At 40.7% G+C, this 27,500-nt stretch overlaps 1 protein-coding gene across 1 annotated transcript in view; it reads right to left on the bottom strand.

The window, feature by feature from the left end:
• Window positions 1–27,500, bottom strand: part of LOC104512243 (protein kinase C alpha type) — a gene marked incomplete at its 5' end in the record, with an annotated part of 90,559 nt that overhangs the window by 11,915 nt on the left and 51,144 nt on the right. Inside the window, 6 exons of the mRNA XM_010155161.1 lie at window positions 1,161–1,299; window positions 1,802–1,864; window positions 3,480–3,571; window positions 6,790–6,963; window positions 7,720–7,863; window positions 27,312–27,408. Of these exons, the coding sequence (XP_010153463.1) occupies window positions 1,161–1,299; window positions 1,802–1,864; window positions 3,480–3,571; window positions 6,790–6,963; window positions 7,720–7,863; window positions 27,312–27,408 (709 nt within the window). The remainder of the gene's footprint in view (window positions 1–1,160; window positions 1,300–1,801; window positions 1,865–3,479; window positions 3,572–6,789; window positions 6,964–7,719; window positions 7,864–27,311; window positions 27,409–27,500) is intronic.

Genomic DNA, 27,500 nt, shown 5'->3' with positions numbered 1-27,500 from the left:
CCCATATTCCAACAAACATTTGATTACAGCCAGAAATGTTCCAGCCAGAATTGCCTCTTGCCCAGCACTCGGTGAAACACTGAGTATCTTGGATGAGGATGCAGCCTCTTGCACTGAATTTGCAGCCAAACTAATCAAGACTCTTGAAAGCTCAGTGTGCACAAATACCAGATTTTAATATTCATAGATTTGAACCATTTCCAAATCACATGTGCTTGTTTTTAATGTTTTATACCTAAACTACTGAAATACAAATCATATCCAGACCAAAAATCTTAACTCTAAGCTTGTATTTATCACAGCGCTTGAAAACAGAACTCTGTTTCTCATGAACAAATTTTCATTTTAGAGACACTGCAGTCAGGTTTGTGTTTGAATGTGATTTCAGCGGCTTGCATGCAGCATGGTATCACTGAGTCACAGCAAACGCCAGTCAAATCATGGATTTATCATGTCAACTCCATTCAAGCCCTGACTTCACAGCTTAGTTGAGGCTTTCAATGACTGGATCATTCCTGAGACTGACAGCAGTAAGTCGTGAACTCGTGTTCCATTTCTAAGACATGGCCTGGAAAAGACTGAAGTAGTTTTTCAGAGGTCAGCAAAAAGCTTCAAGACCTTGAGTCCCTTCCCAAAAATCAGTGAGCAGTTTGTGATTTCCTGAAAATGTCAAACAATCCTTTAAATACATGTATTCTGTCAGCTGTGTGAACTGATGGAGAAATGCGTTGAAGAAGCTCGTTTGCTCCCAATAAAATGTTTACTGACCTCATCAACCACTTCAACAACGCCCACGAACTCTCTCTGACTTCACAAATCGAAGCACAAGGTTTAGTTTAATAACCTTTCCAGGATACAATTTAAAGTCTCAAGGTGGTGATGATCCAGCTTTTCCAGTTTTTTGCTAGTATGAACAAAATCTGAAGCACTGATGTCATAAAAAGTTAAGTTTTCAACCAATGAGGTATTTCTTAAAGCAGTGAAGTCTTCTTGATAGTACTGTATTAATTCACAAAGTTACTCAATATACCTGCAGAAGTATAAATGGTACCATCCACAGAGTATCCAGAGTTACAGCTATCCAAACTCGGTGGTGTGAAATCTGTGTAGGGACAACTTTAATTTCAGAGACTAAAGGTTCTGGAAATGTAAGTATTTACCTCTGGTGCAATGTAGTCTGGAGTGCCACAGAAGGTCCTGGTTGTTACTCCATCTAACATATGTTCTTTGCACATTCCAAAATCAGCAATTTTAATGTGTCCTTCTGAATCCAACATCACATTATCTAATTTCAGATCTCTACAAAGAATCACAGTAATTTAATGTTAATGTTTAGGATCAATCAGGGCCAGCTTATCTCCTTCTGAGCCTAGGTGAGAAATCTGTGTAGCTGTTTGGGGGCGGAGGGGACAGGGGTGCACATGCAGTTTGGAGTCCGGACGGGGCTGGGCACCTCCCTGCAGATACAGAACGACGACCATAAGCTCTGAAACCGGACAGTTACTGAAGAGAGAGATGTGTACGACCATGAGCGCATTCACCCTGGGACTGCTGGACGTGTCAAACAACGGAAGAGCACACGGGAATGCCCAAGATGGTGTGCTGCGTTTTCAAGCTGAGCTGGGCAGAGCACAGAGGTCAGAAAAGCTCAGGTAAAGCAGTGACTTGGGTTTACCAGCACCAACACAACAAAAAGAAAGTGGCTGCTTTTCATACAACATTTTAAAAACATTCTGGAAAGTTAAACAGATCAGGATTTTACAAATAGTTCGGTTAATTACTTAGGACAGGTTATACTCACCTGTAAATAATCCCTCTGTTATGGAGAAAGAATAACCCAACTGAGATCTCAGCTGCATAGAACCTGTATGAAAAATAACCCAACAGATTTCTGATTGCCTCATCATCATTTCCTTCTGAGAAAATACTTTGGAAAAGCATCATGGTAAAGAATGATAGTGTAACGGTATATAAAGTACATAATGTAAAGCATTAAAAAACCACATTACAGGCAGATGACATAAAAGACACCTTACGTCAATTTGACTTTAACAGACACATTTTGAGTATCTGATGATAAAATAATGCAGAATTTAAAAAACAAACGACAATGTCCCCCTAGACCACAAAAAGTGGTGCAGCTGGAGCACAGCGTTTGACTGCACTGATCTGACTCTGCCTGCAAAGGTCATTATCTCTAATCACGTAACAATGCTGAATTCAGGATGCAGCTCAATTTACACTGCAATCCATATGGAACGAAATAATTTGTAGAAATAGTTTTCCTTTATACAGCCTGTTAATGGATTAATTAATACAGCTAATTAAAATGATTACCATAAAAATGTAATTGCTGTATGTAGGTAAAGGATATATAATATTGATGGATGTTTGAAGCTGGTTGCTGTGGAACTCTGCAAATTATATGCAAGGGGATTATTTAAGGATTAGATTAATTTTTAGGCCAGCATAAGGGCAAGGAAAGCTCAGCTCTAAAACACTCGCTCCGAGGTGTTTGTGAGCACATGTGCTGGAAGATGCTCCACAGGCCTAAGCTGTCACAAAGCTGCACAGTTTGCAGCGGGTGTCGACACGTCACGTTCGCTGGGAGCCAAGGATGATCTGACACCATCTAGCTTTTATTTAGCGAGTTGTTGAAATTTTGGTTCATGTGCCAAATACTTATATTTAGAAGGCCTTTCATTTAAACAAGCCCAGATTATTTAAATTGAAATGAAAAATTATTTTAGCTGGATGCTTAAAACATTTGGTCATGCTTGATTTTAAAGTTTCATTGGTAAATGATTTATGAGACACTAATAAATGATGATGAGATGTTTCAAGCATGACTAACATGGTACTGATGGATCTATTCACATTTGAATATGCTACAGATCATTATCAGTTGCTTACTGATATGCCAGATGTACAATTACCTAAAAGGGATCATGTATGTAAACAAGTTTTAATGATTTATTAACTCCTCACAAATAAAACTTCCATAAGAAGTAGGATCACAGAAATTCTTATAAGCTATACATCGAATTTATCTTGTATAAGCTATAATTTATATTGGAATGCTGAGTCTATTTGTATTGCCTTTTCCTGCAACATTAATTCAGACTGAAATGTTCTTCTCACTCTTTTTTCTTATATTCGCTTTTACAAACAACACCAGAATACTAAGTAACATCTTTAATTTCCTGTTGCCTTGTCTAAATTCTTGTCACTTCTGAAGTAGCCATTGCATGCCTTTGTTCATGCTGTAATTTTTAATAAAAAGGCATAGCTACCTTTGGTCTACGTGTGCAAACAACATTTTCAAAATAAACTTCAGCATTTGGGCTCTAAAAACACACCCAAAAAAGGCCAGCTCAGACTTCATACCGAACCTGGGAAGAAGAAGAAACCTAATCCCCTTACAGTTTAAAATTAAGATGACAACAACATGATTTGAATATATAAACATGAACACTCACACTGCTTGTGGCTCCTTAAATTTTCCTACTTGCTGAATGTGATACATGAGATCACCACCATTCACATACTCCATAACAAAATACAGACGGTCCTAGGACAAAGTATTAAAGATGCACATAAATACATTAGAGAAAATATTAGATATGCATTGATCAGCAAAAATGTCACTAATATGTTATTATAAAGCTTTTAGGGTTATTAGGACTGGTTGTACATTCTGGCAAAACAGATAGGTCAGGAAATGGAAGTGGAATGTTTTGTAAAACCTGCAAGAGTAAGTGACTGATGAGATCTGTCTGGATTTGCCAATTTTAGTGCTGCATTTTTATAAATTATTTGTCTACAATTTTTCCTATAATTATTCATATAGAGCTCTGAAAAATAAATCTCTCTAAAAATAAGTGTAAAAAAAATTAAATATGGTTGAAAATTCTTGCTTTGAGGTCATTTCTAATAAGTTTTCCTTTGGAAGATGGGACTTATTAAAAAATGTATATTCTATGATTAAAAAGAGGCAAGAAGAAAAGTAGTCGTAGGATTTACAAAAGTATCTGGAACCTTTACAAGTGAAAATGACACTAAATTAGTTTCTCATAGGCACATATTTCAGCTAGAGGAAGATGGCAATAAGGTATTTTGGAGAGAGATCTTTCTTGCACAGTGAAGACTCTTAAATGCCGTATCCAGGCATCTCAAACCAAACATGACTATAAAATATTTGAGTGCACTTTAGTATTTTCCCATCCAGTGACCTACAGACAATAAGACTTAAAAGCAGTACGGCTGTCCCCTGCTTTTCAGAGGACTAAAGCTGAGCTACTCCATGTGACTTCAGGAAAAATACATCGCTTATGCTCTACAAATATCTTTTATTTAGGGTGGATGATTCTGACCACCTAACATTAAAGGCCTCCTCTGATATTCCATTAGTTAGTTTGGACAGTATCATTATCCTGAAATATTTGTAGAAAAGTTCTGATCCATATTCTCATGGGAAAGAGACTCATTACTAAGATGCTCTAGTTCAATCTCTTTCAGCACTGACTGAAAAAGAAAGTCTCCAATCATCCAGTAACTAAGATTTCAGAACATGAACATACATTTAAAAGCTGTGATTTCCTAAGCAGGGTCCAACAGACAAGCCATGGGCAAAAATCTTTAACTGGACAGATTGGATTTATAAAATTTAGATTTTTGGATGAATTATCCATGGCAACAGAAGCCTGCAGCTAAATGGACTAACAAATAAGAATCCATTTTTTCTATGGTCACACAGTTTATGTCTTTTTTTCTCCTTAATATACAATTTCTCACTTTTGTAGCTAATATTAATCCTCCAAAATCATAGAATCACAGACTGGTTTGGGTTGGAAGGGACCTTAAAGACCATCCAGTCCCACCCCCTGCCATGGGCAGGGACACCTTCCATAGCCCAGGTTGCTCCAAGCCTCATCCAGCCTGGCCTTGGACACTCCCAGGGATGGGGCATCCACAGCTTCTCTGGGCAACCTGTCCCAGTGCTCCCCACCCTCTCCGGGAAGAACTTCTTCCTGATATCTAAACTAACCCTCCCCACTTTCAGTTTAACCCCGTTACCCCTTGTCCTGTCACTCCCTGCCCTTGTAAAAAGTCCCCCCGAGCTTCCTTGTAGCCCCTTCAGGTACTGGAAGGTGCAATAAGGTCTCCCCGGAGCCTTCTCTTCTCCAGGCTGAACCCCCCAACTCTCTGAGCCTGTCCCCATAGCCGAGGGGCTCCAGCCCTCGGAGCATCTCTGGGGCCTCCTCTATACTCGCTCCAACCAGTCTATATCCTTCTGATGCTGAGGCTCCACAGCTGGATGCAGGATTCCAGGTGGGGTCTCACAGGAGCAGGAATATAAAAATATTTCACAGCACCAAGTACAAACTACTTATTTCTTAGGAAAACATTAAATAAACTAGGCAAAGGTATTAATGATTTATCTAGGCCTGTATGTAGCTCCATTGCTCTTGTACATGATAAAACAAACAAGCAAAATATACTGTAAATACTAAAAAAAACAACTTTTGTCCTCCATTCCCCTTTGCTGGAAAACACTAGACATTTGTAATTTTAAAATGTAGTTGCTCGAAAGAAAGATAAGATTTAACAAAGTGATTTTTCATTTACTGCTGACACAAAGCTTTTTGGTTACTTATGAAGTTTTATAATGATAAAGAATTGGAGAGAGATAGAAGCCTGTCTCGCTAGGACCTCTCATGTTATTACAACAATCTTCATGCTACAAGCAGAAGCAGGAAATATAGTTTAGAAAGCAAGAATTAGCAAGTGCAATGGTTCCCAGATTAACATTCTCTTGTGATTATGTCTGCAAATCTGTTGCATTCAGGCCATTTTCTGCTCAGAGATTTGTAGACATTAAACAGAGGCACTGAAAATGCCTCTAACAACACAGACATTATGACATGAAATGGTGGCGGGATGACGTGGCTTGTTTGTGGAATAGTAAAAAGTTATTATTTCAAACTAACTGCCTGTTGTTTGTTCCTTAGATTAAACCCCAATTTTCCTCACCCCATTAAGCAACCACCCAGCCCTAGGGCACATCGTAAGCTGGCTGCAAGGTGAGGTGAGAAGAGCCTTGACTTCTTGTGGATGGAGATCTCTACCCTGCTGGGAACACCGGGAGCCAGTTCACTAGTGTCAGGGGGTACCCACGGCCACTCCAAAAACCTGCAGCACGCTGAGCGCCAACTGTCTACCACGTGGTTTCCATGTCACCCAACAGAGAGGTATGGTGCTGCTGGACTATCAGATCCATCCTGCAGCCCGTCTCTGGGAGACGTTTTGCAAAGTGATGGGAAAACGTCCACTTCACATATTTACAGAGATGGAAGAAAAAAAACCCAATGCTTTCCCCTGTGCCGGGAGTGCCAGAAAATGAAATTAAACCCATCAAACATTGATTCATGACTAATCATCTCATGCTATGGTAAGTCATGAAGAGTTTTCACATAGTATGCTCAGATCCTTAACAAGTATTTAGGAACCTTTGGGAATCTGGGTTTAAGGCTCTTAGGAAAGCACATGCTACTACATTTATGAATTGCCAAGGTGGTCTGCTTGAATTACTACATGAAGAAAAAGCTGTAAAACTAGGTTTTACGTTTAAAATACAAGGGGTGATTACATGGGGTATCTCTTCACCATTTCCTATGTGCAGAAACTATAATAATTAGTTTGCCTAGTAATACATGTTACTGAGCTGATAAAATCCATGATCATACAGTATAGAACACGTCAGGATGGCAAGAAAGAGAGCTCACGTACAACTGTTTGGAAACAAGAGTGAAGCTGTGTCAGGAACGGTGGTTTATCTTGCAGTGCCAGGACTCTTTTTTCAACCATTGTACATTCAACATCATCGTCCTGAATCACCACATCTTTTTTCAGTATTTTGATTGCATAGAGCTCCTCTGTCCCCTTCCTGTCTGCCAGCATCACCTGCACAGTGAGAAACAACAGGGTGAAAATCTTCCCACCTGCCAAGGAGGGAAGGTGACTCACACACGAAGATTTGTATAGATGGCAATCCAGCTTTTCCTTTTATTGGTATAGACTAACTGGATCAAAACTCCAAAAATATCATCATTACTCACCCGCAGTGAGCTGTACCACTCATTTCAGACAAAGCCTGTGCCAAAACCCTCTGGTTAATCGCAGGCACATTGCCAAGGGGCTGATAAAATGTTAAGTCCCAGGGGACTTTTTCAGTAAAGGGCACTTTATCATGTAAGTGGTTGTCCAAACAGACAGAAACACAGCAGTCCTTTCTTTCAACTAACAGATTTCAAATACATATACACTATTCCTGATTTTTTTCCCCAATATTCAGCCTTACCAATGTTGGTGACTTCCAGAACTGGCAGAGTGACCTAGGTAGCAAAGCCAGAAAAGTAGACTTAATTTCCTTGAAACTGCCAAGAAGTGATGATCTAAAAGTCAGCAACTGTTTCTTACATCCTGCCCAACAGTCTGAGGGCTTTTTTTAATTTTCATTTTTGCAAGAAAATTGCCCAATCATGACTGAAGCCTGTTAGTCCTTAGGGAATCACCTTACTCCATGTTAAGATATCCTCCCTCAAAAATGCACATCTTTTGACTCTGAATTTTGCTTCTTAAAGAATTATTCATTCATTCTTCCTCAAGAAGAAAAAAAAAAAAGAGAACGTGAGTGGAATCGTTATCAAGAGTTCCTACCTTCCCGAAGCTCCCCTTTCCGAGAACCATGAGAAAGTTGAAATCTGTCAGCTTCACCCTGTCCAGATTGTTGGATGGCACACTTGAGTTCTTGTCTTCTGTTGGAGTAATGACTTTGTTACCAGCTGGCCCAAGTTTGGCTTTCTGAAGAACATACACACACACACACACACAAAAACAGGAAAGTAAGAAGAGTCGCCTGTTTTCTTGGCAGAATGGAACACTAGCGGGAGGTTAGAGCTGGAGATGACCACATTTGAGGCAGCATTCCCAGGAGTAAGGCTGCATAACAGAATTTGCAGACACAACTTCAAAGACTCATTCCAACAATACTTTTGACGTTCTTGAGTGAATTAAAGTGGAAAACTGTGTTCATGTATAACCAGATAAAAGCATAGACTTATCTGGTTAGAGGAGCAAAATCAAAGCAAAAACCAAAGCCAAAGGAAAAAAAAAATCACTTATTTTCATGCCAAAAGCAGGCTTATCTGGTGTTTTTGTTTTGAAATACAAAAAATGCTTTTCAAAAGTATCATGCTATAATCTACACAAAGTATATTAGGATATAAACAGTCTCTTCAACACATTCTCTTTTAAAATGTAATTCTTAAAGTCACTCCATAGCAAGAGTTAGGAAATCTTTGACATGCATTAAGAAAAATAACCTACATTAACTAAAAACCCACAACACATGAGAATTAATGCAGATGAACATGGCCACTTTCAAACTAGCAATACAATCAACTTTGATTTTCAATCAAGTGTTGATCTGGAAAAGGGAGGAAGGGAAATATTACATACAAAGGCTCTGCCTTGGCAAGACAGTCTGGTTTGCCGAAGGTTGCAACAGTCTCAGTGTTTCATATGAGACACCATGTAATTGCTCAAGTAAGTTGCATTTCAAATCTCAAAGTTAATAGAAGAGAAAAAAGTAAGACTCACCAAAAGATAATGCAGGCTACAACATAATACCCCTCTTTTTCTCAAAATAATCCCATATACCAGCAGAAGCAAAGCCAAGAAGGTTTAATAATACGTTAGGATGTAAGTACTTTCCCCCCATCGATCTAGTGCGTTGGTCTGGTAAATAACCTAATATGGATAATTTACTTTGTGCCATTGACATATGCTTGACATTTAACTACTTTTATCACTGACCGCAAAAAGACAGTATTTGCGTATTATCACTGTTTTACAGATAAAGAAAATTAGAGAAATTAAAGTTTATTCAAAGTCACAAAATAAATCACCTTAAAAGTCTGGCCTGGCATACACCTTTGGCAGTGTCACTGGAAACTGGAAGACATAAGGTTTTCCCTCCCCAGAGAAGTTTAAAACGGTAAGATTGAAAGGGACAACTCGATCCATAGAGTCCAGCCCTCGACTGTTGCACACAGTGATGTCAAGTAAACCTCAGATAAAATAACGACGTCACTTGAAAAGCATATTCAGACTGGATGACCTCCTGCAGCTTTATAAAAAAGCAGAAAGTCTTATACTCTGCCACAGGGATATGGATTTTGGCAGTTTTGCTCTTTTAATTGTAATACAGCTTAAAATGTGGAAACTCTTCCACCACTATTATTATTTGCTTGCATGAAAGCAGCCCTTGGAGACACTGATCAGGATCGTGTGCTGTGCAAACATTCAGGAAGAGCCAGGCCCAGGCCTCAGCCTCAGCCTGCAAGGGATGGCCCGCAGCAGATCCAGCTGCTTGGATAAATCCAGCGTCTGTAACGGAGCTCTTTGTTAGGAGAAAGCTCCTTTCAAGGCCACAATACAAGACTGAGACATAAGCAAAACAAGTGAAAAAAGAAAAATCCTAATATCCTTCATCCGTGCAGGATGAAGAAACGGTTTAAAGGAGCAGCTTTGCTGGCCATGTCTTTGCGATGCTTTTGCACATGGGATCTTAGACAACAGATCTCTGGTGACACAAGCAGCAATTTCACCACTGGGAGATCTAAATCAGGTACCAAATGTAAAACCCAAGCTTGATTTCTTATATTTTAAAGCCACTGAGTAGGCTGTTGGCAGCCTGACTGAAAAATGTATCATTCGAAACACCAAATCAAATGCTGTTCCAAGGCCGTTTGTTTCTTGGGGTACAACCCTGCCGTTGAGGCAGCGAGGGCTTTCTGCAGCGCTGCAATCCCAGGTTTCGGGGCAGGGGAACAGTACTTTTTCCCCCCCAAAACAAGCGTCAGAGTCATCAGCAGGCTCCTGTGCCCTCTGCCAGTTCCAGGGCCGAAAGCACTGCACTCGCTCGGATCAAACACAGGCGAGGTGGAACTGTCAGGATCCGAAGGCCGCATCTTAAAATCGTATTAGGGAACCAAGCCAAGGCCTCACTGCCCCCTTGTAAGAAAATGCTTAGGTTCCAGGGGCAACAGACCTGCTCTACTTCCATTTTTAACCTTTTTTTAATCAGATGTCTCTCTCAATTTGATAATTTCTTTCTCCCTGCGGCAGATGTTTAAGGACAACACCAGGCGCCTCCTGCTCTGCTCCAGGTCGATGGCGCCCGCAGACCATACGTCTGCTGTGACTGACCCGTGCCGACGGACGCCGACACTCCCGGTTACAACCTGGCTGGTGCTGAGCCATCTCCGCACGTTAGCCCCTACACGGGTACGTGTGAACAGAGAACCCTGCTGCAAACCGTGCGTAAGGAAACGCAGGAACATGGCATCCTTGAAACGCTGGACAAGGACCAGGCTGGTTCAATGGAAGCACACAGACCCAAGTGGAATGGCCTAATGACCTTATTCAATTATCATAACCTCATCAAAGGTCTATATTTCCCTTCAGCTAGGCCACTGACCATTTGTTCAGGAGAATGATGCTTTTAACATTTAGCATGCAAATTCCTTTTACTGCTTTTTGGCTTAAGGTTGTAGTGAAAATACAGTGGGGATTTTAAAGCTGATGAACATGTACCGGGAGGAAAAAAAGAAAAAGGAAACAGTAATTATCTAAAACAAAGCATTTCACAGATGATCCATTAAGAGCTTCCCAAAATACTACTGCAACATGTTTCAATTATGACTTAGTCTCAGGTGTATTACTTTGTCATCTTCTTAGTACTATTTCAAAACACTTCCAGAGCTATGGGAACAAAATTAGGCTACAGCCATGGAAATAAAAGCAGATAAACATGGTCAAGCCATTACAGACTCTACTTGTGCCACCAAGTTTTTGATGGACTAAGACCTCTTTAGGAACTAAACCCTGAAAGATCTAGTACTTATTACCTGTCCTTGAGAATTAGGTTCTGTGCATATTTCATGTTATACTCACTTCATCCTGAAGTACAAACCTAAATCTTACAAACTTCACAGAAGTTTTTACACTCAAGAGAAATGTCACAGTTCATCATTAATAATTGATGTTGACCAATTTAAGGAAAGCCTTTAACCTTGCCTCAACTTGACCCAGAATACTAGAACGTTACGTTACTGATGCATTGCCCATGATGAATTTTTTTTACTGTTTATTAGAAGGGAAGAAAATCCTTTTGAGTCTTATGCTCTCTTAAGGCCAAGTTCAGCACTAAAAATAGGACAGAGATTGGATGGAAGCAATTTCCAGAGCTCCTGGGAATGCTGTTTCAACAACATGACTAACCACAGAGGAATAAAGAGACCCAGATGAATCATAGAATCATAGAATGGTTTGGGTTGGAAGGGACCTTAAAGATCATCTAGTTCCAACCCCCCTGCCATGGGCAGGGACGCCTTCCATGAACTGTGTGCGAGGAGAGCAATTTGCGATGTGGCGCTTCATACACACAAAGCTCAAGAGCAGGGCACTGGACCTGCGACACACACACAGCTCAAGGCACCCTGGTGTGATACCACAGACGGATGTTTCGTTCCCTAAAGCTGACACTGCTAAATGGTGTTCAGATCTTCCTGGATCTTGCACAGACCCATCATTTTTCTCTCCAAGCTCTGGCCTTATAAATAGTCCAAGAACTGTCTTTTCTCAGGTGTTCATCCAAAAAAAACCTGTTGAAGAGGAACAGGTTTTCTTATGGTTATTTCTTACGGATATGGCTAGAAAAAGGAACAATGTGGAAAACACCTGGACTAGGGAGATCTAAGAGGAGGAAGAGCTGACCAGAATCACAGACTAATGGTTGCTGTCTTAGAGGAAAGGCTATTTCATAAAAAGCAGTTCTAACACATTTATTTAAAATGTCCCGTATTATTTTGGGATGCACTGATTCTAATGGCATTATGAATATCACAGTTTAAATAATTTTACTGATTTTATATCGGGTGTGGGCTTTTTTTTTTGTTTTTAGTAAAAATAGCAGGAAAGCCTTAACTTGCTTAAAACTGTCCACAAACTCTTTTACAATTAAGAACTAATTTTATTCAAATTAGTGTCATGTAGGGTCCAATGACTGGTAATACTTATAAATCATCTTTTACCAGTTGTAGAGGCAGAGCACAAAAATGGGTGTTCCAATTTCTGTGCAGCCCCAGCCAGCTACAGCATATGTTCACGTATCCTCATAAGGTCAAGAACAGGAAACGTTTTACCACGCTCTCATTGAGCTCTACCGCACACTTCGTATCTGCTACGCCTTGAATGCTGCAGAGGGAAAACGTCATGCAACCCGCACACTCATCCAGATTCCCGGAGCAAAACCAGCTCTGCAACTACAGAAGGAACATAAATACAAATGATTTGTAAAAGTTTACTGAAAAACAGCAATGATATTTTGCCTCTTCCTACCTCGGCTAAAGTTGAAAATAGCAGACTTGCTGAAGTTGAAGATGGCATTCCAGGCACTGCATTCAGTTACAGTTTACATTCAGACTGCTTGGCTTAGTATTTGTGATAAAATCCCAATATTGTTACAACGAAGCCAGCTTGCAGCAAACAAACCAGGAAAACAGTATGTTAAAGATACATTAGTCTGCACTGGTAGCAGAAGAGTCAATCTTAAAAGAAAACAAGACATGCACATCATCTTACTTCCTCTGCTTTGGACGCACCTTATCTCGGCCAGTTCTTTTACCCTGAAACCACAGGTGAGACATACTTTATACACTCAGCCCAAATGCATTTCTTCGTGGTGTTACACTGGTGAGTCTCTTGGAATTAGGCATGTGCTTTTCAGAACAGATATGTCAGGTTTTGCAGTAAAAGGGTATTCAATTTATTTTTCATCTAGGTGTAACAATTGGTCTTCTAATTAGGTATGAAAAAAGCCCCAGTCTTTCCCAAACCCTAATATGGAGTATGAAGCAAAGAAGGAAATAAGTGATTTAGGGAATAGTAATACATTATTGCACTGAATTTTCAATTGCAGTAAATGTTCTTGTTGAGTCTTTTCAAAACTTCCTTTCTGATTTTTTTTACTGTGAAGGCAACCTAGTAGGACGAAACAATAAACCTGAATATTGGCTCTTCTGCCCTCTGCTTATTATCTAGAGTTCAGAAACAAGAATTAGAGCAAAAAGACTGAATCAGTCATTTTTCCCATTAGCCAATAAATAAACGGAATTTGTGAAGAAGTAAAAAAACCCCTGCACAATTCCCCTTCCCACCCTCAGTCTCCTTAGGGGAGCGAGCTACGTATCATCACGTTAGTGCTTTAACAGCCTGCAACGCTCACCTTCACTAACCCTCTCTGCTGCTGTTTGCAACATGCAGCTCCGTAAGACTGGCTTTGTTCCCATACGGAAAACGAACATTGGGTTCCAAAACTGCCCAAACTTGCTGCCACACCCCCCCACCCTCCAAGCGCAGCCTCAGAAGGTGGAAACCCACATCCTTCCCTGTGAAAAAATATCCAAGCCAACAAAAGGCCCTGCGACAGGCAGTTGACTACAGAGGATGTATTTCTCGGTTGTCAAGGCAACTCGCTCTTAGCAAGTTCACAGATGCCCAAGCGGGGAGATCTATGGGTAACAAATCGTCCAGAGGAGAAAGTGATAAATGAAAATGTATTTAACGGCGCTGCATTCCCATCACGCGTGGGGAGGGATATACACGTACAGCACACGCAACGCGTGCTTGGGAACGGCACGCGTATCCCCACATTTCATCTGTTATTTATTGACTCCACGGACACCTACTGGGAAAAGAAATCCAGAGCTTTGTTCCCTGCAGTGGAGCCTCCTGGAGACTCTCAGTTCTGCTTCCCATCGCACACCAGCATCCCCTCCCTCCTCTAGAGCAGACTCCACCTAGCCCCCACTGCTTTGCCTGTGCCGTCATACTCAGCCGGAAATAGCAAATGAAGATGTGAGAACAGCGAGCAGCACTGGCTTCAGTTTCCACTGCAAAAAATCACAATTTTGATAGTGTGAGAGTCAGCAGCCTAAGGACTGACAGAGCAGGCTTGCTGCAGGCTTTATCTCAGCAGGAATGTCCTCTTGCCAGGATTCAATCCCCCTGCAACACTCTAACACAATCTCTGCTTCTCACACTGCCACAAGTTTTCACCAGCTCCTTGCGAGACCCCAGCCCGTTCTGCAAACGTCACCGGGTGATGGAACAAGCCACCTCACGCTAGTCTGCCTTGCTCTCCATGTTTCTGTTCCTAACGCTTAAAGTAACCCAAAGCCATAGCAGAAGTGGCAGGTAACACTCTGCATCACTGAAAGAAATGTCAAAATAGGTGGTGAGAGGCAAGGAAAGGAACAGTCTCAGTAATAACATTCCGATTTCACCATCACAGCCCAGCGGGCTTCGGCTGCACGTGTGAAATCAGTGTGCAGTTACGACTGTCACTGCCTGGACTCCACACACGAAGCATCAGAGCAGCTCAGATCTCAAAGCGTGGAAGATGTCACTGACAGAGCTGGCAAAACTCATAGTAAAGACGTACAAAGGAGAAACTGAAGTAATTCACCTGAGTCTCAAGGAAAGAAAGAAAGCCCTACTCAGGTTTCCAGTCATGAAAGCTCAGTGAGGATTCTATCAACAGGTCGAGCCATTAGCAAGCCTTTAATAAAGTAAATAAATCCAATAAATTTCAAGTCAAAATCTGGAGGAAAAAACCTCCTATTCACTGAAATGTTCTCCATCACTGTGGCAGCTTGTTTCTTATATTATTGCATTTCCAATTCCATGTCATTATAGATGCTGTGAACGACTATCAATTTCCTAGTTTATACAACTTAATTATCAGGACGCTGACAATTTCAAACGAGAAGAGCCCATTTCTAAGCCTCAGCAAGACCTAATACATCACCAGACTGAGTTTTAAGCTTAATACCATAACCTAATGTAAGCTTATAATTCATTAGGGGAGAGTTTTGTAGTCATGGAAACAACACAGAAAAGAAAAAGTTAGAGCCTGAGGCCCGGATGATGGAGCAGACCGGCAGCTCTAACTGGCGAGGGGACGGCATGAACACTCTATCTTCGTGCAGCCCGAGCTCATGTTCTTGCCGGAACTTCCTCAGCCATTTTACCTGTTTCTCTACAAAATGTGCTGAGCAATCTGCAGAGATGCTTTTGCATTAAATCTCCGATGAAACGGAACGAAAGACAGTCTCTGGCTCTTGTGCTTCTTTCCTTGGCTTAACAAATGCCTATGAAGAAGGTGGCAAGACACGGCTTTTCCCCACCTTACTGTGCACTCTCACCAAATCTTGTCCCTTTCCAGATCTAATAACTAACAGACCAAGTAACAGAAATTCACTGCACTAATGAATGTATACGCGCATATTTGTGCATACAGAAGGGAGCGCGCCTGGTTTAGCCTGCAGCCCGCCGAAGATGCCTACAGGAGACGCTGCAATACAGCAAGATCCACCCAAAGCAGGGCGATGCACTCCACCACGGACGTTGTCAAGGGTTGACGAGGTTTACACGGATCATTTCTCAGCCAACACACTCCTTGCTGAAACCGCATTCTAGCAAACACCTTTGGGATACGGAGAACACTGAAAATACACAAATAAGTTTTTTTCCTGATAGCACCGTCACTATGGTGAACTATAACATAGTTAAAAATGCAAGATATAAAAATAAAAAGGCATTTTAACAGCTAAAAGAGGTATTGGAAAAAAAAGCTAGGGAAAAATTATAATTCCTATTGCTAGTAAAGGCAAACAGGATGTTTCATAAACATATAAATGGGAAGTGTGATGAAACATTACCTGGGAGTTAAATATGGACTATTTGACATTTTTAGTTTACTTTTCCGCTCATTTCCTCACCTCCTCCCCCTAAACTTGTGTCATATTCACCCTTTTGCCTAGTAATAGTAAATTTATTTAAAGGATTTGCCTGAAAAAATTTGTGCCATATGTGAAAAGGTTTAAAAATGCCTTTTTGCAGCAAGAACACAGGAAACCCACTCCTGAAGCCCACCCACATGCTGTGCTGCTTTGCTCATCACAGAGGAACGATGATATTAGGGTGTCCATGAATTCATTTGGGTTACAAATAACAGAAGAGACAGCAGCATGTCCCACAAAGAATTCTGGATGATTACTAAAACGGAGCTGTTCTGCCCAATTCGAGCAGGAGCCGTGCCTTTGGTACCCATGCCTCTTCTAACGCCTTGCAGGTTCACAACATTCACGAGTTAATTTTGCCGAGTGACTCAGATTTCCACCGAGGTCCGTTTCTTGCACCCAGCACATAGAGCCGAGCAGGACGGGGGCAGAAAGGGAGATCGTTACAGCAGCCATGAGGGACCCGAAGGCAGAGATTACCCGAGCAATATAAAGGTGAGCTGAGGCAGCTACAAATTATTAAATATTGTGATTAGAGGAGAAATTACCATCAGTGGCAGTTAAAAATCTTGACTAAGGGGCTGTATGAAAACCGATATACTGACGTTTATCAAACAGCAGTTTGATTCAGCAGGTCTGTATTTTCCTGAATAGACACATACAAACAATTTGCCTTATTTCTTGTCTTCCCGGACGTTCCCAGGTGCCAGCCCGGGACTGATGCTCCGTTCTCTGCTGACCCCTTGTGGCTTCTGACTCCGGGGAGAAGCTATTTTCTCAAGCTCAGCGTTACACAGATGTTTACTTAGGGTAAGGGCAATAAGAGAACTTCAAGGGCCCCATACAGCATCTCAACAGAGCTGCTTCTTTGGGGGGGTTATAATCACACTCCCAAATCAAAAAATACATATATATATTTCTTTACTGTTTTGTGTTGCTGTAGAGAAGTTAAAATCATATGAAGTACCTGAATACATGATTTCTAAAAAGTGGCCAAATTTTCCAGGCACAAGCTTAAGGTAATCATATCCCTTAGAAAATACAGCAACAAAGTCAAGTGACTATAAAGGATTCTTATGTGAAAAGGGATGTATTTATCCCAAGAATAGGAGTTTCAGGGGATATCACTCTGGACAACGGATGTCTGGCTGTGAGCAGTGCAATCTAGAGAGGGAAGAGTTCCCAGTTACCCATTCGGCACTGTCAACATGTTTAATCTCTTTAATAATCCTGTGGCCACCTGAGTCTACTTTGTTTTCTTCCTTTATTGCCAAACACGCTATCCCCTGCAACAGAGCAGTGTCTAACTAGATGAAATGTAATTAAAGAGGCTGCCTAGGAATAATATTCAAGAATTCTTGCAGAAATATCCTGTGTAGAGGTAATAAAAAACCCCATACAACAAATACCATGCTAGAACAGCAAATCCCTAAGCGTCAAAGAAAGAATTGCTTTTGTACATGCTCCTTCATTTTTTAATTATGCAACGTACTGCTGATTTTCAATAATAAAAAAAGCCAGAGAGTAGTTTGCTTTTAAGCATAAAACTCATTTCAATATGGACAAAAAATAAAATTCTGTTCTAAAATAACCTTCAAGGACTTCATTTTTACCTCATCTTAGTGCAAATCCCTGCAATCAAACACGACAGCCATGAAAAGCTGCAGACTAGGAGTGATTTCAAAACCTTGGGGTTCTCTATCCAGGTTGTAACATGCTACATAATTATTTAACGCACACGGACAGACATGCACACAGAAAGATGAAGGTGTTTCCTGCGTGACGTGAAAATAATCTACTACACATACACTTTGCTGGGGGAACAAAGGCAGCATAAATGCGTGATCCTTCCCAGTAGCTGAGCATTTCATAAACAAGTATTTGCGCTGTTTGACCTTGCTCACAGCACTCTCACATTTGCTGTGATAGCATCAAACCCTCTTTGTACATTCACTGGTTCCTAGCTCAGCAGTGTTGGTTTATCCCCAGAACACAGCCTTCCTTCTTCATCTGCTCCTGCTGTTTCCTTTCAATGCCAATCTTGTAAACTTGGGAACACAACCTCCCCGTCAGCCCCACATAAACTGATTACTTTCCAAATCATTTCCAAAGACATGCCAACGTCAGTGGTGATCAGCTGGCAGAATGCAGCGTGCAGTGATGCTCCTGAGCCTAGGTCAGTGATGCTAAGTCACTGCCAGCAGCAAGCAGAATGGACATTTGTAGTAATTTAGAAATGACAGACAACAAACAAGGAAGCATTTTTTTCCGCGAAAAAATGGAATTCCTGAGTCTCCTCTTCACATCAGAGTGCCAACTGTCTATGCTGGAATTCATGTTTATAATTCACAAGGACTCAGCATGAATTGTGCCTAGGAAGCAGCAGCTGTAGGAAATCGTTCAGGTCTTTTTTTAGGTGCTCGCCTACCATGAAAACACAAACTGACCAAGGACTGGTGTCAGTCCGTATCAGTGCACTTCAAGGTCTGGATTTTACAATAACGTGACAACACTATGTTAGACATAACTTTATATTTATCCCAGATGCATTTTTTCAGGGAAGCTTTTGCTCTGGTTTAAAATAATTTAAACAGAGAAACTTGCAACTTCCGGCATTAAACAAATTTCATCAGTGAAACCAACATATGACTTTCTTTTAAAATAAGGTGTAAGGGATTTGAGGAAGGATAGTTCTCTTCTGTACAGGCTTTTCTGAGATAAAGATACCAGATAAAGAATCAAGGTTAAGAAAAATAAGTTCCTGATAGCACGAAAATGACTACTGCATTAGGAAATATTAGGCAATGACACATGGTCTTATTCTTTGTTTTTTTCTGGTTCAGTGTTAAAACATCTGGTAAAATCATGCATTAATAATATAAACAACTCTAAAATAGATATTTAAATTATTTTAAGCTTTGAGCTATAACATGTAAACTACTCTAGGTTAACTTAAATTGTAAAAATACTATTGGAAGATGGTAATGGCTTCAGCAGCCTTAGACAGACTCTCAAAACAGTTTACACCACTTCACTTTCAAATTTCAATTTAAACTGTAACTTAACCAGTGTATGAAACGGAAGGTGTGATTTGTGTCAGCAACCTTTGCCCTGACAAAGCAAGGTAATTTGTCGGAGATACATGCAAATAGAAAGTCCACACATGTATGTTCTCAATGCTGATGTGTATCGTTCATGGCAATACTTGGGTGAGATGGTGACTGGGGCATGAAGTACAATGGGAAGTCGGCAGGTGAATCGGTCTTTCAGGTATCAGCGCATCTGTGCACACGGGTAGTATCTCTTACGATACAGCACACTCCAACAAACATACAGAAATGTATGGAGTATGTTATATCATAAAACATGCATGCTGTATTATGTAAATGTATCTATTTCAATTCATGGTGAACATGAGCATCATTTGACCTGTGGAAGTTATTTCAAGTTCCATGAGCGTCTTTCAAATTAAAGATGCACCATTTTCCATGGAAAGGTGACATTCATTTAACGAATTCCTTCAAAAGGAAAGGCACGCTGCATCTGCTGAGGTTTGATGACCCCTTTTTTGTAAGTCAGCTTCTAATCTGGCGAGTACTTTGTGACAAATTCTGGAAGATTCACACTCCATTTTGGTGTTTTGTTTTGTTTTTTTTTTTTAAATCCACTAGAAAAGCTTGAACTGGGGAAAAAAGAAGTGCATCCTTAAAACATGGTGAGAATGAAATTGAATTTAATAAACTTCAAACATTGGTAGCGCGGGATTTGTGAAGAGAAAGGTGTAGGAGAACACCAAGGAGAAAACTACCTTGAAGAAGTGGATATTTACATGACAGTCCTGGAAGAGACAGGAAAGGGAGAAACACTGCTTGGTTAGTAAAGGGCTGGCAAAGCAAAGCAACAACAAGTAGTAGCAGAAGTAAACAAAGACACAGCAGCAAGAATACAGAAATGGACACGCCTGTTAAGCACAGAGATCAAGAAAAAGCAACCACAGAGTTAATCCCCCGAACAGTACGGAGCAGAGTCCAGCACAGCACAGCGAAGTACAGGTCTCGCACAACTGCCCTTCAGTGTGAACCTCGGCCTTGCACACACAGACGCTTCATGCACGAGCCATTCCTAAGGGCATTAAACCACTGCGACGCATGAAGCTGAACCTAAGTCTAGGTGTGTGTGGTCTGGGCTCTTAGCCACTAACGAGCACTGCAGAGGGGCGACAGCACACAAAGGGGATTCTTCTTTGCCCTCTTTTGACACAAGCTTTTAAACTTTATATAAGGGATAAAGAAATCCCTGTTATCAGTATGAATTTCTACACACATTCTTCAGCTCAAATCACAACACACTGACTGAGAAAAGCCTCAAAAAATCACAAGCTGATACGAACGGAGAACAGAGATGTGTGTCATCTGGTTAAGCACTGTCAAGGTCTCCAGTTTCAGATATGGTGAGTGGATGGGAAGCCTCCAGACAACTGCATAAGGGAATTCCCCACGCCAAACTATCGTATAGAACAGATGGAGACATCTAACAGCATCTCTATAATGCTGCAAACTACTCTCTAATGATTAAATATGCACAATTTAAAAATAGGAATGAGTGCCACAGCCAAAAAAAGCAGCTCTTCTTTTTATATCTCTATATACATAACGAGTGTGGATTGATGTGCCAGTGATATTTTGGCTGGTCATGATTTCAGTGCAGCTTAGTGTCTGTTTCCTGAAAAGTAAATTTAATCTTTTCGTTTACAATTTGAAGTGTCAGCTATGTTATTTCTCTTTTCCATGTCACCTTTGCTGAACTGCCTGAAGTTACAGTTACTGCTCAAAAATGGGAACACATACTGGGTAGATACAGGTACAGCAGAGATGGTGTATTTTATTTATTAAAAAAAAAAAAGTAAAGTAACTGCAGCGTAACAGCTCCGGGGCAAAACCATGGCCATCCTTCAAAGACTTAAAAGGAATGTCTCCTTCCCAACCCTTACAGGGCTTTACACAGAGACCAGAAGAACTTAACTCACAAATTAACAAAATCACAAGCTCCTCTACAGACTTTTTTTTGAATGAAAATACCATATTTAATTAGAAAACTTGTTGGGTTGTTAAGAAGCTACTGAAACAGTCCCTGGAGTCTTCTGCTAATGCCCTGGCTATGCAACTACAGCATATTTCCCCAGCCTCCAGCTCAGAATTAAAACTGCTCCAGGATGTCCTGGCCATTGATTAAAGAAAGAAAATGACCTTTGAACCTAAAACTGTTGTGACTATCAGAAAAATGCCAGATTAATGCAGAAAGTACTGTCCTCCTCCTTCCTAGTAAAGCAGCCAGAAACTGCTTTAAAAAACAAGACTAAAGGGAGTGTTAAAGATCTAAGCAATGCAGTACCTGCGGTGAAACAAACGGATGTACTGATGATCAGAAAGGGAACAATAAATAAATGAAAGAGGTTTCTTTCGTGTCAGACAATGACAACATTGAAACTCATCAGAAACCTTTAATTGTGCCTTGAAATCTGTGGACACGCTCAAATACCCTTGAACACCTGCAGCCACAGAGAGCGGCCCGACGGTGGGAACGAACGGCAGCTCTGCAGGCAGCACGTGTAGGTGCAGACTGAGACAGGGCCCTTGTTCATCAATTCACGTCTCCACAAGGATTAACACGCAAGTTTGGTCAATCTATGTGCTGTCCTGTGTGCTGGAGGAGTTCAGTAGCACGTGAGAAGCAGAAATGTCTACAGCTCCTGCATCACTGAGGAGGTCCTAGGTATGTATAACCAAGCCTGATGGCCAAGAACCACATCGGCCTGTTCTTGTATTTAAAATGGTAAGGGATTTTTTTTTTTTTTCTTTAGTATCATAATAATAGTTATGTTTAGAAGCACTGAGATGTCACCAAAATGTCACCACTGACTGTACACTTCCAATTTCCAGATGCAATGTTTACCCTGTTCTGAGCTCTGTTTCCTCTCTCCTTATGTTTCGATCTGCATAGTCTGCTAAAGCAAACTAGGGGTCTGGCTTCTGCTGGAACAAAGCAGCTGAAAAAGTGCCTTGTGGAATGAAAACCTGAGCACAGCAAAGCAACAGCACAGGGTGCCCAGCCCCACCAGCTACAGCCCTTGGGAAACACTGCAAAGCTGGGTCACGTCACTTCTGAGCACCAAAAAAGGTCCATCAGGCTTGGGGATAATAATAAATAAGAGGTGCTCCTGGATGGTTTACCTAGTACCAGGATCAATCCCAGAAAGGGGAGACAGGAAATACAGCATACAACCAGTACGGCCACCTGCCCCGGGTGCAGTGCCTGGCCTTCTGACTGCAGCTGGTTCGATGGCTCGGGCCATCAGTGTCGATGAGCAGATGAAAATGGAACCTGCTGTTCCTATCGCTGACTGGAAACTGTTATGCAGAAAAAGCACTTACCAGAGTAACGTCATTTTATTGTGGAGTGATTTTACTGTTTTTCACTTAATTAAGTGGACTGGTACAAAACAGGAAGCCATGAGAAGCCACTGGCACCTGATGTCTCAGCTGCATCTCTGATGTGAACGTGCGACGCCAGCGGGCACAGCGGCAGGGGGGATGTCTGTCCCCAGGGAAGCACCTCCAAAGGTCTGGCAGAACTCCTTCGTGGATCCCCACAGTGGGGACAGCAGTCTGAGTGCTCTCTCAGAAACTAAGGGAGAGATTTTGCTCTGTGAAACCCACAGAGAGTGCTACACTGAAGGAGGTAATTAGAACCAAAGGCGATGTCTGACATCTTAAGCGTATGGACCGGGAGGACCGTTACCTGTCTTCCCTTAAAATGAAGATTGTATGAGCAGTAACCTATTCCCTCATAACAGCTTGCTCGGGTCACCTCAATTACCAAAGCTGACTGTAGTGATTCCGACTGCTCCCATCACTTACTAGACCTTGCACTTGCTAAATGTATCCATGTGTAAGGCTTATTGCCACTCTGCCCTATTTTTAATTAAAAAAATCATTGATATGGACCATAAGAGCTGCTTTATTTCTAGTAACATTTTCTGTGATGGTGATGTGGAAGGAAGGGGACAGACAGAATATTTAACCAGCCTACTTTTAAACCAGTATTATTCTATTATTATCCTAAGGTGATATTTAAGTATCAAGAAGTGCTTTATTAAGCAGCAAATTACAGGAAACCGGGCTTTACAAAACCGAAATAACTTCCTACAACAGAAGTTTTAGAATTTGCTCATTTCATTTCCTCACATAAAACCCCAGAACAATGCCCTAAGTGACAAAAACGTATTACTGCTCAAATCACAACCAGGTATGGAAAACACAGTAAGGTTTCATTATTTCAATATTCTGCATTTTTTCTTTGACTAGCAAAATACTGTAACAGGAAGATAAGTATATAACAAATAGTAGACACTGCAGTTAAAAGACTTGCTGGTTTGGGTCCATGTAGCCACCTGGGACTGTTGGGAGTTCCCATGGCAACCTCAGCACGGACAATTATGGAGCAGCTACAATTATTCTGAATATGCCTGTTGAGAATGGAGTTTCGTTTTGAGATGGCCACAGATACTGCCATTCCGGAGAGAAAATTTACAACCAAAGGTTAGAACCAAATGAAAAACAGTGACAGATTTTACCCTGCCTCCACTTCCTCCAGGAGGATATTTTTATCTCTAAGTATTAATAATGATGCATCATCTGTAAATCACTGAAGACAGATTTGATCACACTGCTAAATGAGCAGATAATTGGTTTGTAAGTTTAGTTATAGGTGAGATCCAGAAAAAAATATGTAGATTGATTCAAATTTGTTGCATGAAGAACACTGCACTGCATCTATGCATGCCATAGCTTAACTGCTAGATACGGGACAACTTCATGGCGATAAGACAAAGACAGCACATCAAAAGAAAACTTGCCATAAAATCTAAAAATACTTTGCGAGCTCACTCTGTGATTTCATTAATGAAACCATCAGACTCCTCAACTCTTTCTTTCCAAATGTGGTCCCAGTTGTTGGGTAGGATCGAAAACTACTGGGCACAAGTCAGGTGTCAATTTTTCAACTGGTTTAGACCTGGCAGAATGGGCCTCAACAAGACTTTTTCTTGTGGCAAATAGTTTTTACTGTTCAATTACCAATTTAAGTGAAGAGAATGTTTGAATAAAGTATTTATTTACTTATTTATAATCCTCTATAGGTATTTTATGGTAGATTTACATTGAATAAATGACGTAAAGAATCTCTGCCAGAAGGTAGAGCAAGGAAAGCAGCATACCAATGAGATTTGTGTGGCTAAATCCCATTTAAATAAGTAGTCTCCGTTTGTAAAGTGGAACTAGAAGGATGTGATAGGATTGTGTAAACAGTTTGAAATCAATGAGAGCTTGAGGCCAAACCTTATAGGTGTCTGTTGAACTACGGACGCAGGCAGATATTGATTTAAATGGGAGGCAGCTCCTAAGTGCTTTTGGAGACTCTACTAAGCACATTTCTAAACTTCAGTCAAAAGGGCAAAGTCAGTTTTAAGAATGTCTGAGAATTTTTTTTTTTTTTTTGTAAGACCAGAAACTGGTTTTGGAAATTTCACATCTACTGGTTCTCTGATCTTTTATAACCTGAAAACATTCTTATTCTTTCTTATTATTAAGCAATGAAATTATCATCCTGAAGTTTCTCCATTCCTGTATAACTGAGGTTTGTATACAGCTCTTTACCGTGAAGACCACCACTCTTCATTTTAAGTATCTGATACTAGTAATGCAACACTTCTGTAGAAATTGTTGCCATTTTGTACTCAAAATTCAACCAATGCAGCTTGGGTATCCATCACACTGTTGTATGCTGAAAAGCAGACCAAGCACCACAAATGCAGACTTGATTAGCAAGCACTCTGAAGTTACTCTTTTCTATAAGCTGATAAACGAGCAGATAGCCCAGTATGACCTCTCTGTCTATCTGTATCCTAAATCTTCCCGACAAATACACGCCCCTACTAAACCGGTAGTCAAGACCCGCAATCCTCTTCCTGTAAGGTTTCAAAGCTGATTTCGGAACAGTGGAAATATTTATTTAGATGATGTCATTAAATCACAAATAGCTGCATATTTCTCAGTGCTATCTACTTGTTCCTTAGTACCTAAAATAAAATGCCAAGATAAAAATGATATGAAAAGTAACGCAAAAGGCGATCAGAGTCAGCACCACTTACGTGCCACACCAGAATAACTAATAAGTTAAATACCACCATTCAGACATCTGTGCTGTTAATTTTATAAGCCATGACAGAACTTCCCCTTGAAGCCAAGTACGAGCATTACTTGGAAGGTGCTGCTTCCCTCTGTTCCTTCTCACAGTGGTAAACTCTGCGAGAGAGTAGGAGGTTGAACCCAAAACACTTTACCATGTGATACTGCATTATACTAGCCTTGGTCTAGTTATAATTACACATTTTGTTCGGCTACCAATATTCCCATATATCATCACTAAGTTTTAAAACTGCTCATTATGCAACTCTGTAAACGATATTCCTGGAGACACTCTTCACTAAAACCTATTCCCTTTCCTTGATTAATTCAGACCACTAAAATAGCAGCAACCAGGCTACCTCCAGAACAGGGAAAGCCTCAAATACACAGTGCTGAAGCTGAACTAATTAGACTTTGAGACAGGCTAATCATTTCTGAGGCAGAGCTGAGTCTATGTGAAGCTGCTGTTTCTGGGACGCCATCCAGTAGCTTTACACGATGGAACCTCTCAGGATTTCTACACCACTTGATTGCAGGACACAGATAAACCCTGACTCTTCATTCTGTAACTAGTGTATTTACAGTAGGCTTAAGGAAAAACCTGAGAGATTGTAAATTCTATATGCAAACATACTGCATATAATAACTGACATTTTTACTTAGACAATTTCAGTGACTTGTCTTTGTGCTGTCTGTCCTGAGAAAAAACAGGTAGATTTCTATACCTGTATCACCAATGTATACATATCCACCCAATTCCAGACTCTGTGTATTGCACAGAGAGATGTAAAGGGCGAAAAGAATTGCTTTTGAAGCTATTCTTTCTAGGGAGGATAAAAAGTTAATATGATCCTGAATAGAAAATGACCTAGTGCAGCAAAATAAAATCACACTGGTCAGATCACAACTGTAAAGAAAGGAAAATGGAATGGAGATTCAAATACTTCTCAAATGTATAACAAAAATAATAGTTCATGCTGCAGACAAAAGTATGGGAGCTGATCCACATGTGTTCAGAAGAAATTGATGCACCTTTTCTTTTTCTTTCTTGAAAGTTGAACATGTGCCGTTTTTCCTCACTTTCTTGGGTTAACCCATCTTTAATAATAACAATGTAGAATTCTGCCTGATGGTGAACATAAAAAATTGCCATTTCAGGTTGAAAGGAACAGGCATAAGTGTTTCTTTATGCACAACAGGTACATTAATTACTTTATGGACAAACAGCTGGACTAAAGTTGTAAATGTTCAACCAGAAAAAAAGAGAATAATCCTGTAGCTTGGAATATTTCAAATTCAGTATCGTGTGTGCAGCTGGGAAGAGCAGTCCGGTCAGGTGAGCGGAATCCAGCACAGCCTTTAGCCAAACACCTCCCTCCCACACCATGCCCATGGTGCTGCCGGGCTTAATGGCCAGTAAGCTTTTGCTGCAGTGTCGGCTGCGCCTGTCAGAAGAGGCAGAGCTGCTGGCCAAGTCTGTTCACTAAGAAACAACTCCTTTGTACGGCACAGCGAGACCATGCTTGTGATACCAACCACGCCGATCTGCACCACGGAAGGCAGGAAGACTGCGGAAAGTATCGCTCTTCTTCAGTGTTTCCCTCCTGCACCTGAGCAGCAACACCTCTCACCCTTACAGCCTGCACAGCCACGTTAAAGACACCACAGTTTCAGACGACAACCGTCTACGAAGATACTGAGTCTCCAAATAATCAGCAATTAACACTGTAAATATTTTCCTTAAAAGAAAGGCATTTAGTGTGAAACAGGGCGAAACATTCCAGGCATAAAAATACTGTTGTTTCTGAGAATTTAATTTGTCAAATAATGTAGTTACTAGTGATAACAGCTGGCAGATTTTGCAGCAAGTATTAAAAGACACGGAAATTACACATACTTGACAGAAAATATTTTAAAAATCCAACTTATAAGTGTCATAGCAGAGACGCTGAACTGTCAGAAAAATACTGGTGCTACTGACTTGGTCCAGTCTCCAAGAAACCCAAAGGCACACGCTGCTGTCACAGGCAATAGAAACATTAGCACTCTAATATCTATCTTTGTAACAGGAAAGTTTTGTTATCAAGTGAAAAATGGATGCAGTATATAGTTGTACCGTTCTGTGTTTAATCCTCACCTCAAACTTCTGCCGAAGCTCTGCATTTCCATCTTCATCAGCATCTGGAATTGGAACATTATAATATTCACCTTCTTCTTGATTCAGCAGCTTGTACCTGTGGAATATTTGAGAAAAAATGCTGACTTTACAGTTATATTCCTGTTAGATTTAAAATCTGATTTAGCTGTTTGTGTGTGGTTTGTATCA

This window comes from Eurypyga helias, unplaced genomic scaffold (genome assembly GCF_000690775.1).
Source record: "Eurypyga helias isolate BGI_N326 unplaced genomic scaffold, ASM69077v1 scaffold1287, whole genome shotgun sequence".
Lineage (NCBI taxonomy): Eukaryota > Metazoa > Chordata > Aves > Eurypygiformes > Eurypygidae > Eurypyga > Eurypyga helias.
The sequence above is the reverse complement of the archived record's forward strand: the minus strand, read 5'-3'. Positions and strand labels throughout refer to the sequence as shown.